The sequence below is a fragment of the Staurois parvus genome, unplaced genomic scaffold, assembly GCF_062004578.1.
Source record: "Staurois parvus isolate SC_StPar_1 unplaced genomic scaffold, SC_StPar_1.0 ptg000199l, whole genome shotgun sequence".
Taxonomy (NCBI): domain Eukaryota; kingdom Metazoa; phylum Chordata; class Amphibia; order Anura; family Ranidae; genus Staurois; species Staurois parvus.
The window spans coordinates 576,026-593,571 of record NW_028317995.1 but is presented as its reverse complement, the minus strand read 5'-3'; the positions used below and the strand labels follow the sequence as shown (position 1 = coordinate 593,571).

Genomic DNA, 17,546 nt, shown 5'->3' with positions numbered 1-17,546 from the left:
TGGATTTGAAATGAAACAAACAAGATGTGCTTTAACTGCAGAGTGTCAGCTTTAATTTGAGGGTATTTACATCCAAATCAGGTGAACGGTGTAGGAATTACAACAGTTTGCATATGTGCCTCCCACTTATTAAGGAACCAAAAGTAATGGGACAGAATAATAATCATAAATCAAACTTTCACTTTTTAATACCTGGTTGCAAATCCTTTGCAGTCAATTACAGCCTGAAGTGTGGAACGCATAGACATCACCAGACGCTGGGTTTCATCCCTGGTGATGCTCTGCCAGGCCTCTACTGCAACTGTCTTCAGTTCCTGCTTGTTCTTGGGGCATTTTCCCTTCAGTTTTGTCTTCAGCAAGTGAAATGCATGCTCAATCGGATTCAGGTCAGGTGATTGACTTGGCCATTGCATAACATTCCACTTCTTTCCCTTAAAAAACTCTTTGGTTGCTTTTGCAGTATGCTTTGGGTCATTGTCCATCTGCATTGTGAAGCGGCGTCCAATGAGTTGTGAAGCATTTGGCTGAATATGAGCAGATATATTGCCCGAAACACTTCACAATTCATCCGGCTGCCTTTGTCAGCAGTCACATCATCAATAAATACAAGAGAACCAGTTCCATTGGCAGCCATACATGCCCACGCCATGACACTACCACCACCATGCTTCACTGATGAGGTGGTATGCTTAGGATCATGAGCAGTTCCTTTCCTTCTCCATACTCTTCTCTTCCCATCACTCTGGTACAAGTTGATCTTGGTCTCATCTGTCCATAGGATGTTGTTCCAGAACTGTGAAGGCTTTTTTAGATGTCGTTTGGCAAACTCTAATCTGGCGTTCCTGTTTTTGAGGCTCACCAATGGTTTACATCTTGTGGTGAACCTTCTGTATTCACTCTGGTGAAGTCTTCTCTTGATTATTGACTTTGACACACATACACCTACCTCCTGGAGAGTGTTCTTGATCTGGCCAACTGTTGTGAAGGGTGTTTTCTTCACCAGGGAAAGAATTCTTCGCTCATCCACCACAGTTGTTTTCCGTGGTCTTCCGGGTCTTTTGGTGTTGATGAGCTCACCAGTGCGTTCCTTCTTTTTAAGAATGTTCCAAACAGTTGTTTTGGCCACGCCTAATGTTTTTGTTATCTCCCTGATGGGTTTGTTTTGTTTTTTCAGCCTAATGATGGCTTGCTTTACTGATAGTGACAGCTCTTTGGATCTCATCTTGAGAGTTGACAGCAACAGATTCCAAATGCAAATAGCACACTTGAAATGAACTCTGGACCTTTTATCTGCTCATTGTAATTGGGATAATGAGGAAATAACACACACCAGGCCATGGAACAGCTGAGAAGCCAATTGTCCCATTACTTTTGGTCCCTTAATAAGTGGGAGGCACATATGCAAACTGTTGTAATTCCTACACCGTTCACCTGATGTGGATGTAAATACCCTCAAATTAAAGCTGACAGTCTGCAGTTAAAGCGCATCTTGTTCGTTTAATTTCAAATCCATTGTGGTGGTGTATAGAGCCAAAAATGTTAGAATTGTGTCGATGTCCCAATATTTATGGACCTGACTGTATATATATATATATATATATATATATATATATATATAAATATACAGAGCACCACAGCACAGCAAACAGATAACAGAATGAAGTTTAGGTAAATAAGTACTTGCCCACAAAGATGCCTGGGGTTAAGCAGTTTCAAGTCTGATGAGCTTAAAAGGGATTTCTGGTCTCGACTGCTAGTTTCGTTGGCTCATCGCAGGAGACTTAGCTTTCTCTCGGTCTGCTAGATGTTAACACGCAGACGGTCCTCACTTCTCTGTCTACACACAAAGCATAACAGCTTCTTTTTCTACACAAAATCAACTGGTAACTTCCTACAACGGACAAGCCAATTACCTTATTTGGCAAGAGGATTGTATAGACAGCCCCTTAGCAAGGTACGCTGAACGCATTCCTGAGGGAGGGGGAATGAGGGGATAACATTAAGACCTCTTAACGCAGTGAGAGCCGTGTCTGGCTCTTGTATGCACGATTGTGACAGATGGCTTTGGGTAAAGAATGATATCTTCCTTAAAGTAACTTATCTGAAGAAGAGTTAATAATCAAATGCAACCAAATCAGTCTTTTATATGTTGTGTTGGTCATTTTGAAATGTAAGATAATTTACAACATTAAATCTTGCATAGCCAGCATAACCATCTAACTCTCATTTTCCTACAGGCTGCGTGCATAAGATCTGTTATCTATTTTTGATCATGATATCTTTCATCTTATTATATTAGTTGATTGCACCATGTCATATTAATTTAGTTGGTACCTTGCTCAAAAAGCATCTGTTTACATTAAATTTTAATGCCATTTTTTAAGGACATAGACTCCTGTGTAGGCTTCTTCTTATGTCACCTTGAATGGCTAGGTCCACACTCCAGCTTCCGTTGCGCTGATGTGGCTTGGCGTTGCCCAGTGTTCAGACTTACTACTGGGCAGCCGTGCTTGTGTCTGTCCAGTGGTGGTTTGTTCACTCTCGGACTAAAGCTGGGGTTTGTTTTGAGGCAGTTCTCCTAGACTCACTCCAGGAGTGGGCAACTTGGTTTATCGGATTCCTAAGGCTTATGCCGATCTGCCACACCCTACTAGGTTGACTCTCAGAGTCTGGACTGCCACTAGGAAGTGTTTCCTACAGCTAGGACACTGGTCCCATACCATCCACTCTGGGGGAATCCCATACTCCCTCATTTTAGACTGCTGCCTGATCCCCACCTTTGGGCCAGATGTCTTTTCTTCAGGATCCCTGCTCTCCTTTAGCGGCTTTCTGAATAAATTTAGGCTCCATAGATGGATGTACTTCAGGTACTTCCAGCTACAGCATGCAGTTAGAGCACAGTTCCTGGTACCCCTTCAGTTAACCACTGACCCTATGGAGGATCTCCTGGCCCAGGACTTTATCTCCAAACCACTTTGCTCCCTTTATTTAACTTTACTGTGTGTGAACTCCCCCAAAATGGAGGCCCTCTGGGAGGCCTGGAAAGCGGATATCCCCACCCTAGATAGGAAGGACTGTTTTGAGGATAGTTCAAGATTGGTGATCTTTTCTAGGGATTAATTGATCCAAATGAAATTCCTACACAGAGTGTAATATATTCTACAAAAGCTGCATAGGATATGTCCCCTGACTGTCCTCGATGTCACAGGTCCGAGGGCACTTACTACCATGTGTTCTGGGATTGTCCTCAGGTATCCAGGTTCTGGGCCATGATGTTTGAGCTTGTCAATTGCCGCCTACAGCTGACCTTTCCAGGCTCGCCAGCCTTGGCACTGCTTGGTATCCAGCATGATGAGCAGAGGCCCCGGTACACTAAGCTACTGATCTCTTACCTACTATACTATGCCAAAAAAGAAATTATACTTCATTGGAATGCATTCTCCACCTTCTCCATAAACTCCTGGGAAAAAGCTGTTAGTGATGTTCTTCCTATGTAAATTGACGTACATTAATAGGAATTGCCCACTGAAATCTGATGGGGTATGGCAGCTGTGGCTGGACCAATGAATGAGCTCCTGTTGTAGGTACTCCAGCCTGATACAGGTTCCGGTGCGGCTGCGATACCTTCTCGCTTACATTCTGGGATGCATGGGAATGATACTGTACTCTTATACACATATAACCCTATGTTGTTATGCTGTAGTTCTTCTAGTTGCATAAACTATCTTGGATTCAGTCTTCTGAATGTCTATGTACCCTGTACTACTGCCATTCTTTTTCAATAAAGGAACATTTTGGTTGTTAAAAAAAAAATTCTAATGCCATGTAGCAAGCAGAATATTCTTTGTTTATGCCTTAAGCATGATCAAAACAGTGGTCAAAAGATCTCACCCAGGATTGCACTGTAGAAAGATTAAGCCATAAACACACACAACAATACTGGCAAATCATGAACGGTACATTTATGCCTTCAGTAGACACCCCTGGGACTGTCCATATCTTTTGAGAACTACAGCAATCAGCTGGAATGTACATTGATGAGTTTTTCCCCTGAAATCAGTCAGCCAAGAGAAAGTCTGCAAATACAGAAGTCCCTAGTCATATGAACATTTCCTGCTGCAACTGTCATCGGCCAGATTAACTGAAGAATCTTCCTGGGCCCATAAATAACTTTTATCTCACTATTCTCTTTAGATCTCTTGGAGAAATCTCGTGTGACCTTTCAGCTGAAATCAGAAAGGGACTATCACATCTTCTATCAAATCTTGTCCAATAAGAAGCCAGAGCTTCTGGGTAGGTGTCACTGATACACCCGGACCACACTGAGATCCAAAGCATTCCATTTACATTTACCTGTTTCTTTATTTTTATGACTTGCCAGTTTCCATTCTTTTTTACAGATATGTTGCTGGTCACCAATAATCCATATGACTATGCATATATCTCTCAGGGGGAGACCACCGTGGCTTCGATTGATGATACAGAAGAACTGCTAGCCACTGATGTAAGTGCTATAAACTCAGAAGTGTGCTTGATACACACTTCTAATAAAGTCATTAGTGCCTAACAATTGTATATGTCTGTGCTATAGCTTTAGTTCTCTATTATTGAAATAATAACTCTACATAGTATTCAACATAAAACAAACAAGCACCTCCAACAGAGAAAATACTTTTACATAACTATTATTGCATAACAAGATCTATAACTGGAGGAGGAACGGATGATTGAAAGGTCTGTCCCTTCCATTGATAGATCACATTATATTCATAGAAGCTGTAATATATATTCTATGAATGGAGGAGCTGGGCAGGAAAGGGTGGGCATAGTTGGGCTCTCTTGATGAGGGCCTCTGACAGCTCTTTAGTTTGATTAACCCCAGCCACACTGGAAGGTTATTGCAGTGGGAAGGGGGGGGGGGGTGTTGGAGTTCTTGGACCAGGGGCGGTCTGACCATTTGGAAACTTGGGCACTGGAGTCAGTAAGGGGCCCCATGAGATGCCCCTGGTACCTTTTTCATAGGCTTTTTTGAGTTTGGGCAAGGGCACAGGGGCCCCATGATCCCCTATTGCCCGGGGGCCCTATGAGTTGTCAGTTCGCCCCTGGCTTGGACAGAGGATTTCTTGTAACAGAAGAGGAACCAGCACAACGGGCACATCCTACTGACTGTAAGTTCTGTCCCTTGTGACGATTTTTCAGTTTTTTTAATTTTAGCTACTTAATACATTGCCTTTTCTTGGGCAGCATAGTGGCTAAGTGGTTAGCACTTCCACCTAGCAGCACTAGGGTTGGTGACTCAAATCCCAACCAAGGCACTACCTGTGTGGAGTTTGTATGTTCTCCCCGTGTCTGCGTGGGTTTCCTCCCACTCTCCAAAGACATGGTGGTAGGTTATTTGGCTCCTGTCTAAATTGGCCCTAGTATGTGTATGTATGAATGTAAGTTAGGGACCTTAGATTGTATGCTCCTTGACGGTTAGGGACTGATGTGAATGTACAAAATATATATGTAAAGTGCTGTGTAAATTGACGGCGCTATATAAGTACCTGAAATAAATTAATCAATTCTTCTTTAAATCAAATAGTGCCCTGTTACCCTATAGATCAAAGGTGCTTTATTACAGGAAACAGGAACCACAGCTGTCATGGTCAGGCTGTGGCAGAGTCCATCTCACCCGTCTCCCTGTTGGTGTGGAAGGCAAACATCACATTCAGCATCCATTAGAGGAAAAAAGAGGAACCAGGGGTGGACCACAGTGCATCCATAAAAGCTGCAGTCCCTGTTTCCTGTCATAAAATTGTTGTGCTATTCAACAGCTATTTAAATAAATTTAGGATTCCCGCAGTCAGTGAGAGGTCCCTGCCATTAAATTACTATGAATCAAGAGGCCAAAGGTTTCTTTTGATAATCTCACTAGACTTTTAGTTGGCAGGTCCTCTGTAAAGTGCAAACAACGTATTGTTTATTACTGTAACTAGAATGTTCACAGCCCAGGTTTCATCTACAGCTATTCACAATAATGGTATGATTACTTTTAAAACTGTTATATTTATTACGTCACCCACACAGTACCCATATGTCCTAACTTATTACCTATATATAAAAAAACACACTGCAATCACATCCTACCATCTGTGTAAAATGATATTTTATGAATCTGTTCTCTGATCTGTCTTCCTTAGAATGCGTTTGATGTGCTGGGATTCTCTCAGGATGAGAAGAACTCAATTTACAAACTCACGGGAGCTATAATGCACTTTGGGAACATGAGGTTCAAACAGAAGCAGCGAGAAGAGCAGGCAGAGCCAGATGGCACTGAAGGTTTGATATGTATACTGATAACAAGGAATATGACCGCAGTGTACTGTCATTATATATACTGTATCTGTGAAGATAGGAGAGGTGGGAAGTTTTAAAAATCATTATACCTAGCTATCATTAGGGCTGAGCGGAATGATTCTGTTGAAATTGATTTTGCTGAAGTGGAAATCCTTTTTCACTCATTGAATTTCTAAGGCAAAGTTTGCTTGAAAAAAAAAAACAGCTACGTTTTTTTCTTGCTTTAGAGAGTATGTTTTGGGGTGTATTTTCGGTAGATTATTCCATTATGGGGTGTATTTATAAATGTTTTCACACAAGATTTGCTCAATATTCTTCCAAGATTCACACATCTTTCTAATTGGATTCAGCTGGAAAAATGTATGACTCTTGGTTAGAAGATATGTTCTTTATTTTCAGTCAGCCCTAGCTATCATAAATTAAGAGAGATTTGAAACAAATCTTGGAATATAATTTGTAGGTATTGATAAGCAGTCTACGTTATATATTCTATTTGGAAACATGAAATTCAGGTAAACCGAATATATTCAAACAGCTAACTCTTCTCCATTTAAGTTATTGTGATAATATCCTTTTTTGAGAAGCAGTTTCCTTTTCCACATTGTAATATTTTTTAGCATTTTTTGGTATTTGCAATTGCACTTTCGGACAGTGTATTCAGAGTAGTTCTACTGTATTTAAAGCACCGCTGCCTTATTTAGAGCAATATATAAGATTTTAGAATTCTCTTGCATTCAGTCACCTCACTGAATATAAGGTACAGCTCACATCCACCAGGAACCCAAGATGGTGGGAGTCTTTGTACTCCTGAATCTATATCACTGACCTTTTCTGTCTGTTCCAGAGGCTGACAAATCTGCCTACCTTATGGGCCTGAATTCTGCTGACCTCCTGAAGGGATTGTGTCACCCCAGAGTCAAGGTCGGGAATGAGTACGTAACCAAGGGACAAAATGTCCAGCAGGTCAGTGATCCTTTTTTTCATGTTAGAAATTAAACAGAAAATACACTGCAGTACAAACCATGTAAGTTATAAAACTATTAATGTTTCCTCTAGGTGTACTATGCCTTAGGAGCCCTGGCCAAGTCAGTGTACGAGAAAATGTTCTTGTGGATGGTAGTAAGAATTAACACCACCCTGGAGACCAAGCAACCCAGACAATATTTCATTGGCGTGCTGGACATAGCAGGATTTGAGATCTTTGATGTATGTTACTGAGTAGCAGATGCCAATATTCTATGTGCTAAACGGGTCATTCAGAAACAAATGAATAACAGATATAAAGAAAGGATTGGCAGTTTTCTGAAATGACAAAAAATAGTGAAGAGGGAGTTTAATATTGAAAGTTACATATAGAGTAGTGTAAAACATGTTAATGTTTGGAAATGTGGTGGACGGAAGTGAAAATTAGTTAAAGCCTAGCTCCATGAAATTTGAAAATTATCCATTGTAGTGGGACTGTAAGTCAATCATATAAGATCGGGAACAAGGTGAGGATGAACTGTAGAGACATCATTTGAATGCAGATCAAAAAATGTTCCAGAAGACAAGCAACAATAACGCAGTTCAGTCAAACAAGACCTTACTCTTAGTGGGACTGTGCCTGTATTGCAAGGGTTAACTGCTTGTTTAGTTTAGGGGAGAGGAGAAGCATTTAATCCACCCCCCCTTGCGGCAGTGGTGAACTGCCCCCACCTCCTCCAAGCCTTGTGGGATCACGAAGATTGAAAGTGAGGGGTGGGCAATATTTTTCTTGTCTCTGGCAGATTTGTTCTTGCTGTCCCAGAGACAGTGGTCACAGCATAAAAAAAGTGTAAAAATATCTCCAATGAGAGCACAGACAGCAAAATAATACTGACGGATGTTAAAAAATTTTTACTTCCTGCCAAAAATGAAAAAGAGAATGGCCAGAGTTGGTCTTGAGGTGGTTTTCCAGGCTAACTTAGATAGAATTTGTCTCCTACCTCTAACCCTCCCATGTGACGCTTTTAATATTTTGGCAGACTCTGGCCTTATCAGTGCACAGGATGCTACACAGGTTTCAAGTCACAGAGATCAAAAGGAATTGAGCTTTGATGCATATTTGCATTTTTGTTTCTTTTCTCTTATTTTACATATGTCTTTCTCCAGTTCAACAGCTTTGAGCAGCTGTGCATTAACTTCACTAATGAGAAGTTGCAGCAGTTTTTCAACCACCACATGTTCGTGTTGGAGCAGGAAGAATACAAGAAAGAGGGAATTGAATGGGAGTTCATTGATTTTGGCATGGATTTGCAGGCCTGTATTGACCTCATAGAGAAGGTAAGAATAATTGTTAAATCCAAAGTGGCCCAAACTAGATACATTCTCTTCACAAATGTCTGAGAACTTTGCAAAACTTTGTCTTGTGTCTAGTGAATGTCACCGAATGTGCCCAGCATTTACTATTTATGAATTAGTTTGGAGATGAAAGGCTTAGAGAAGACAGGTGCTCAACAGAGCATCTTTTTTACATCACCTCAGTTCAAATGAATGTGGCTTCAACATCTGTTGATGCTGCATGCCTGTTCTTAATAGCTTAATTGCTCAAAAATAGAATCCCTTCAAAGCATGCCAAAACACCTTTTACCAGTTTATTAATAAGTACACTTTCTTAATTCAATTTCTGTGTATAGTAAAGGTATCCTGTGTGGTTCTTTTTCCACAGCCTATGGGAATCATGTCAATCCTTGAAGAGGAGTGTATGTTTCCGAAGGCAACGGATATGACTTTTAAAGCCAAGCTGTATGACAATCATCTGGGCAAATCCAACAACTTCCAAAAGCCACGCAACATAAAGGGCAAGCCAGAGGCACACTTTGCCCTAGTGCACTATGCTGGTACTGTGGACTACAACATAAATGGCTGGCTTGAAAAGAACAAGGACCCCCTAAATGAAACTGTGGTGGGATTGTACCAGAAGTCAGCTCTCAAGCTTTTGTCACACCTGTTTGCCAACTATGCCAGTGCAGAGTCAGGTACACAGGAAATGCTCTGTACTTTCTAAGCTTTTGATTCACATATATTTTCTTGGTTGATCATTTCAGTTAGAAAATGTTAGGCTAGCCAAAGATTTAGACATCTAATCAACTGCCAACATATTACCAGACCCTCGCATGGTCTCCTGTTACTAATGTTTAGTGCAAGTCTAGTGAACCTGAATTACTGTCTATGGCATCCCTGCCATATAAGCAGATATGGGTACCAGTTCAGACAAAATGTTTGCCCTGGCTGGATCTTTTGGATCATTGGTTTCTATCCAGATATTTGCTGGGAAGCAGCCAAACCCAACAACATGAGTTTTCAACTATTTATCACTTTTAAACACCAGTTATCACTCTATGAGTAAAACTACGTTCTTTTGTACTGGTGAATGATAAAACTATAGACTAGTATCCTTGTGAGCTGCTGTTTTAAATAAAACAATCAAGTATCAATTATTATGAGTCAATGAATCCTCACAAAAACAGCACTTCACCCATTATGGCTATAACAATATACTAATAAAAATAACCATAACAGTAATTGTATCTGAAATTAGTGTCATTAGTAATTGAAATAATATCCTCCACCAAGTGTAGTATTGTGCATAAAGGAAAGTCCACCACATAAATCCTTTTCAAGAGAAGTCTCTCAGAGGAAGTCATGATGACAAAATGTGTCAGGGGGTGACCACATGTGACGTCAGTACCTTCACCAGATGTGATGTCGACTGTCCTACCCAGAAGTGGTGCAGTGGGCTGTACACAGATGTGTGGTGTGACGACATCTGGCAATTCCATGTGGTGAAAAGTGCTTTATTGCGATTTGATGTTTTTATTATTTATTCTAATGTGAGTGTTATTTTATGGGGGACAATAACTAAATAAAGCATTTAGACAGATTTGCGCTATGTGGTTAGTTTCTGCTTTATAATTATGAATCGGACTGAATGGATCACACTCTCTATGGTGGAGATTGCTGGACCAAGAGGAGGATTAATGTGTTGCCTAACTAATACCATGTTTCGGTGAATGCGTTATCTGATGGGGAGCAGGGGTGGACTCAGGGGCGGACTGACAACTCATGGGGCCCCCGGGCAATAGGAGATCATGGGGCCCCTGTGTCCTTGACCAAACTCAAAAAAGCCTATGAAAAAGGTACCAGGGGCATCTCATGGGGTCCCCTACTGACACCGGGCCCTCGGGCAGTGCCGAGTTTCCAAATGGTCAGTCTGCCCCTGACAACATAAAGCTTCCTTTACTGCCCTATTGCCCGGGGGCCCCATGAGTTGTCAGTCCACCCCTGATGGGGAGTGTCTCACAGGAAACACATGGTGGTGTTGGAGTGGATCAACTTGATTTTAAGTTTTATCATAGAGACTTCTCTTGAAAAGGATTTATGTGGTGAACCTTCCTTTATGCACTCTACTACACTTGGTGGAGGATATTATTTCAATTACTAATGACTCTAATTTCCGATACAATTACTGTTATGGTTTATGGTTATTTTTATTAGTATATTGGTATAGCCATAATGGGTGAAACAATGTTTTTAAGAGGATTTATTTTTTATTCATAATATTTGATAATATTTATCACTTTTGTTAAAAAAGGTCTACAGGACATGTGTATGGCATGTACAGAATAACAACCAATAGTATTTATTCTATCTGTGTCCACCAATATTTGTTCATCAGTGCCCACGTACACTTCATTCCATTAGCATTTAATATCTCCAGAAATAAAGATAGCATAGCTTTGCTTGAGCTGCAGTAAAGGAAGCTTTATGTTGTCAGGTAGAAATGAACTTGGGCTTTGTCCAAACTCAACTTTCACTTTGCACTATTTTTTAGTTTAATCAGCTGCAGACCAGGTCACTCCCTGCTCCGCAGCACACCTAAACAAAGTGGCAGAATCATGGTGATGTCAGCACCATTATATGGACGCATGCCCGTATTTAATCAATGTCAATGCGCTGATGTCACCAGGATCCTGCCCCTTTGTTTAATGTGTGCTGCAGAGCAGGGAATGACCCTGTCAGCAGCTGATTGGACTTAAAGAGAACGTTTGGGTAGAGATGAGTTTGGAAGATGCCCAAGCTCATCTCTATTGCCAGGGCTTGTATGATGTCTTAATATCCATGTACACTAAATCTGCCTTGTGCTGATATGCACTGATAAATTAATTTCTACACACAGTATTGAACTATATAGCAAAACTGGTACAAAACATGCAACATGGCATTATATCGCAGAATATTATTTGCTTATATTCAGCTACTCTTTTCTGATAGGCTTCTTTGGTGTTTTTCCCATGTAGATCAAGCTACCAAGGGTAAAGGCAGTAAGAAGAAAGGCTCCTCGTTCCAGACAGTGTCAGCTCTGCACAGGGTAAGGGGTAGTTATGATTTCCCAGGCTTTCATTTATTCTATATAGACTGCACTTATCATACAGGGTCCTCTGCATTCATATCATATTCATGTCAGAATGTTTCTTTTTCAGTTACTATTTACAGCTAAACATTCATCAGCTCAACTTGCTCATAAAATAGCTTTTTGTCTTGAACAGCAATCACTTATGACTGGATTGTAACCATTTAACTATATTGTAGTCCTGTAGTCTAGTGTTTATATCTCCATGTTTTATTTTTTTACATAGGTCTCAGTAACATACCGGTAATTATCAGTTGAATAGGCTGAGTGAAATATGTGGCCTGTTATTGATGACCTCATTCTGAAAATGATCATTGCTTGACTGTCATGCTGATTGTAGTGTTAGTATGTATTTATTACAGGTATAGCACTGTCAATTTACACAGCACTTTACATATACATTGTACATTCACATCAGTCCCTAACCCTCAAGGGGTGTACAATCTAAAGTGCCTGACTCACATTCATATATACATATACTAGGAACAATTTAGACAGGAGCCAATAATCTACCAGCATATCTTTGGAGTGTGGGAGGAAACCAGAGTATCTGGAGGAAACCCACAAAAGCACAGGGAGAACATGCAAACTCCAGGCAGGTGGTGCCGTGGTTGGGTTTCAAACCAGTAACCCTAGTACTGTGAGGCAGAAGTACTAACCATTCAGCCACTGTGCTGCCCAGTTAGTAGGTACTTTGTGTCACTGATCAACAACTTTAATCCAGCCATAAATGCATCGAAATTGACCACTTCAGCAGGGACCGGCCCAAATTCGATCACTGTATGGGCAGGGTGGTTGTACAGAAGTCAAACTACTGATCAACATTTGTACAATTGCCCTATTATAAAATTTCCAATATAACTGGCAGTGCTGATCAGTGTATTTTGACAGCGGGGAAGTCTCTTCATTGCCCGAATACAAAGGCACAGTGAGAGGTTTCCACGATCCACCTCAAATGTGTTGATGGGGAAATCTAATTTTTTTTTTTCAACCCACTGGTTGAACAAGAAAAAAAATCATGTATATGGGTTACTCATTGTATACTTGTTAAAGGTCTGTAAACCAGAAAATTACTGCAGCAAGATATAACCAGGTAGCCTTCATTTTCAGAAGGTTGGAAAAGGCAGTCTTTCTCTGTGTTCCTGATGCTGGTCTCAGATCAGTACCTCTCTTTAGCCTGAAATTATGCAATTTCAGATCTAAAAATGGTGGTAATGGTAATCCTCTTCCATTACATTGCAGGGTATTGGATTCATTTGTTGGTATCCCCAAGTTTAAGTGGGTTTTCTTGGTTTCCTTCTACATCCTAAAAACATACAGATAGGTTATATGACTTCCGACCATAAAGTTGCTATAGGGATCAATGGAAATGTTTTTATGTCTTTTGTACAGTACAGCATAACCACCTGACCTCTGGAAGATTTACCCCCCCTTCACAACCAGGCCATTTTTTGCTTTTTGGCACTGCATTACTTTAACTGACAATTGTGCGGTCATGCTTTCGTTTGGTGGTATTTGATCACCACTGGGTTTTTTATTTTTGCACTATAAACAAAAAAAGACCAAAAATGGTGAAGAAAAGCAATATTTTTTACTTTCTACTATAAAGCATATCCCATAAAAATTTTGCTGAAGTCAGTTGTTAGTGGGATAAAAAATATGCCCAGTGGTAATGTCCTTAGGAGGAAAAATGCTCCGATGTTGGTGGTCGGTGAAAGTAAAAAGATGCATTTGTGTTAGTAAGGCGAGTTGGTTGGCATTGTTTGCTCAGAGGGGGTGAAGAGGTAACATTACGGCTTGAGGGGTGGGGATGGGGGGCAATGGTGTTTTGCAGGGGGTAGGGGAGAACAATTGTACTGAGCAGGTGGGGGGGACAAAAGTGAACAGATGGAGGGAATAATAGGGCTCATCAAGGTAATAGGGCTTACCAAGGTACTCAATGATGGTGTCCAGCAGGGTGGTGGGGACTTAATGGCATGGACTGAATCACAAAGCTTGTTAAAAGGAAATGATGTAATTTTTCCATAGCGGCACAAGGTGGCTTTTTTGTCACAGGTCATGACACAAACACAGAGATTCAGTTACTTTGGACAATGACACTTTTAATTTTTACCTCTAAATGTCCTTATTGTTTTTCCTTTGAAATAAGTGGGCTCACCTTACTGTTAAAGGGGTCTCAGGCCCTTAGAGAAACTGGTAGATATTTACAGATTATTTGTAGAGTGTCTCAGGATCCTCCAAATCCAAGGTGCCCTAATAAGTATAGAAAAATTAGAGTTGGTATGGTTGTACTCCAGCCTCCCTATTCTGGTATATGGTAATTGGGCAGGGAGGCAAAAAGTTACATTTGGTGGCTAATGGGGAGACAGGAAGAAATAGCAGTTTGTGAGTTAGAGATTCCAAGGATCCCAGGGAATAACCTGGAAATACCTGTGCTAACGATTTAGAGCCACTTTGGGAGGTACGGTGAGTCAAAAAGTTTACTCTAACCTGGTTTACTTGCTCTTCTATTCGATATTTCTATACTTCTGACACTTCTCCAATCTCCAGGAAAATTTGAACAAGCTAATGACCAATCTTCGATCTACACATCCTCATTTTGTTCGTTGCATCATCCCCAATGAAACCAAGGCTCCAGGTAATATTGAGAAAGTATAAAAACACCCTAAGAGAATCTTAAAGTAGAACTATAGGCAAAACTTTTTTTTTATTTTGGATAGAGTAAGGGAGAGTTATAACTTGTCATTTTTTTACCATCTGTGTCCTATTGGGGAGATTCCCTTCATTTTCAGTCTCATAGCTAAAACAGGAAGTGAGAGGAAATCCCTGTAAATTAAGAGTCTCTTGGGGCCCCTCAGGTCACCAGAACTAGTGTCCTCATTAGAAGATTTCCTCTCGTTTACTGTTCTTGGAACAACCCACAATTTGGGATTTTCTTTTATTTTCAATTTCACTTTCAATGTTGGTACACAGGCAAACAGAGATGGTGAATCTCCCTAAAGGGGACACAGTCAGCAGTAAAAACCTGATAGGCGTTCTAATTCATCTCCACTCTCTCCAATCTAAAAAAAAAGTTTTGTCTTTAGTTATACTTTAAGGCTTCCTACTTGATATTTTCTGTGTGAATAAAAGTGTGCAAATATTATATAAAAGAGAAAACACAACATTGTGTGTATATTAGTGTATGTGTGTATGTGTTTTGAATGCATCATAGATTATATAATTATATCATTATAATAGATAAATAATAATAAATAGATTGGTCTTTTTATTGCATCTATACTTCACTATTATAGCAAGTTTGATACTGTAACACAGGCCTTTTAATTAATAAACATATTATGTTTTGTCTATTTCATTCTAACATACTAAATACAGGCATTTGTACAATTCATTGGGTATTACTAGGAAAGTTCACATTTTTCATAATGCCATAGTTTACAGTCTACATCTGCACAGTTAACTATGGAAATTTCACAAAAATAAATCATTACATTGTCTCTACAGTTCCTATGTGGCAACAAGCAAAATTTTACTTTTTTATAATGGGGCTTGGTGGAAACTTAAAAACCCTGTTTTAGTATATTTGTTGTAATCAGTAATTACTTCATTTTTAAATTAATCAACTGATTTTGTGTCAAGACTGAAATAAACCAAAAGATTATCTCCACATAAAACTGCAGATTATGCATGGCAGACGTTCACTGCTACCCATGGTTTTTTGGCAATGCTATTGTTGTCACTGGCCTGAGCAACTTCTTTTTAACAAGAATCACTAAAACTAAAAAAGAAACTGTATATGCACTGAAATCTTCATGATTCTTCAAGAACATACAGTATGCATTACTCAAAGATGTAAGTATACAACTTTCAGAGGATACAATCCTGCTCAGTATCATCAAAATGGGTACAAACAATTTGGTTGAGTGCAGAGAACCATGACATGTTCATTTCACCTAAAGCTAATGGCTGTTTCATGTTAAATTTATGTTATTGCATATACAGGTGAAACTCAAAAATTTAGAATATCGTGCAAAAGTTCATTTATTTCAGTAATGCAACTTAAAAGGTGAAACTAATATATGAAAATGACTCATTACATGCAAAGCAATATAGTTCAAGCCGTGATTTGTCATAATTGTGATGATTATGGCTTACAGTTCATGAAAACCCCAAATCCACAATCTCAGAAAATTAGAATATTGTGAAAAGGTGCAATATCCTAGGCTCAAAGTGTCCCACTCTAATCAGCTAATTAAGCCATAACACCTGCAAAGGGTTCCTGAGCCTTTTAATGGTCTCTCAGTCTGGTTTAGTAGGAATCACAATCATGAGAAAGACTGCTGACCTGACAGTTGTGCAGAAAACCATCATTGACACCCTCCATAAGGAGGGAAAGCCTCAAAAGGTAATTGCAAAAGAAGTTGGATGTTCCCACAGTGCTGTATCAAAGCACATTAATAGAAAGTTGTGTGGAAGGGAAAAGTGTGGAAGAAAAAGGGGCACAAGCAGCAGGGATGACCGCAGCCTGGAGAGGATTGTCAGGAAAAGGCCATTCAAAAGTGTTGGGGACTTTCACAAGGAGTGGACTGAGGCTGGAGTCAGTGCATCAAGAGCCAGCACACACAGACGGATCCTGGACATGGGCTTCAAATGTCGTATTCCTCTTGTCAACCCACTCCTGAACAACAAACAACGTCAGAAGCGTTTTACCTGGGCTAAAGAAAAACAGACCTGGTCTGTTGCTCAGTGGTCCAAAGTCCTCTTTTCTGATGAGAGCAACTTTTGCATCTCATTTGGAAACCAAGGACCCAAAGTATGGAGGAAGAATGGAGAGGCACACACTGCAAGATGCTTGTCCAGTGTGAAGTTTCCACAGTCTGTGTTTATTTGGGGAGCCATGTCATCTGCTGGTGTTGGTCCACTGTGCTTCATTAAGGCCAGGGTCAACGCAGCCGTCTACCAGGAGATTTTGGAGCACTTCATGCTTCCTGCCGCAGATTAGCTTTATGGGGATGCTGACTTCATTTTCCAGCAGGACTTGGAACCTGCCCACACTGCCAAAAGCACCAAAACCTGGTTCAATGACCGTGGGATTACTGTGCTTGATTGGCCAGCAAACTCGCCTGACCTGAACCCCATAGAGAATCTGTGGGGCATTGCCAAGAGAAAGATGAGAGACATGAGACCGAACAATGCAGAAGAGCTGAAGGCCGCTATTGAAGCATCCTGGTCTTCCTTAACACCTCAGCAGTGCCACAGGCTGATAGCTTCCATGCCACGCCGCATTGAGGCAGTAATTGCTGCAAAAGGGGCCCAAACCAAGTACTGAGTACATATGCATGCTTATACTTTTCAGAGGTCCGATATTGTTCTATGTACAATCCTTGTTTTATTGATTGCATGTAAAATTCTAATTTTCTGAGATTGTGGATTTGGGGTTTTCATGAGCTGTAAGCCATAATCATCACAATTATGACAAATCACGGCTTGAACTATCTTGCTTTGCATGTAATGAGTCTATCTCATATATTAGTTTCACCTTTTAAGTTGCATTACTGAAATAAATGAACTTTTGCACGATATTCTAATTTTTCAAGTTTCACCTGTAGGTTATGTAGCTCTTGTCATTAATCAATTCAATTTATTAATTTATCTTTTTTTTCTGACGTTTTTCACTGCTTAGCCATGCCTCAGCTGTTAATGATCACATAATAAAAAATGTATTTCTAACATACATGAATCCCTGTTCTAAGGTATGAATATACAGTATATG

General features: G+C 40.2%; 1 protein-coding gene and 1 long non-coding RNA gene across 4 annotated transcripts in view; one reads left to right on the top strand and one right to left on the bottom strand.

Annotated features, from left to right (window-relative positions):
* The window catches only part of LOC149461490 (uncharacterized), a 94,451-nt gene that overhangs the window by 18,196 nt on the left and 58,709 nt on the right, over positions 1 to 17,546 (bottom strand). Inside the window, exon 5 of one of the 3 annotated variants that reach the window (XR_016312832.1) lies at positions 13,929 to 14,023. The exons of the other annotated variants lie outside the window; for them this stretch is intronic. This is a non-coding gene — a long non-coding RNA (uncharacterized LOC149461490). The remainder of the gene's footprint in view (positions 1 to 13,928; positions 14,024 to 17,546) is intronic. 3 annotated transcript variants of the gene reach the window in all.
* Positions 1 to 17,546, top strand: part of LOC149461491 (myosin-7) — a 56,743-nt gene that overhangs the window by 21,378 nt on the left and 17,819 nt on the right. Inside the window, exons 9-17 of the mRNA XM_089678167.1 lie at positions 4,195 to 4,293; positions 4,401 to 4,504; positions 6,183 to 6,321; positions 7,184 to 7,302; positions 7,396 to 7,545; positions 8,470 to 8,640; positions 9,026 to 9,335; positions 11,658 to 11,728; positions 14,321 to 14,408. Coding sequence (XP_089534293.1) covers positions 4,195 to 4,293; positions 4,401 to 4,504; positions 6,183 to 6,321; positions 7,184 to 7,302; positions 7,396 to 7,545; positions 8,470 to 8,640; positions 9,026 to 9,335; positions 11,658 to 11,728; positions 14,321 to 14,408 — 1,251 coding nt within the window. The remainder of the gene's footprint in view (positions 1 to 4,194; positions 4,294 to 4,400; positions 4,505 to 6,182; positions 6,322 to 7,183; positions 7,303 to 7,395; positions 7,546 to 8,469; positions 8,641 to 9,025; positions 9,336 to 11,657; positions 11,729 to 14,320; positions 14,409 to 17,546) is intronic.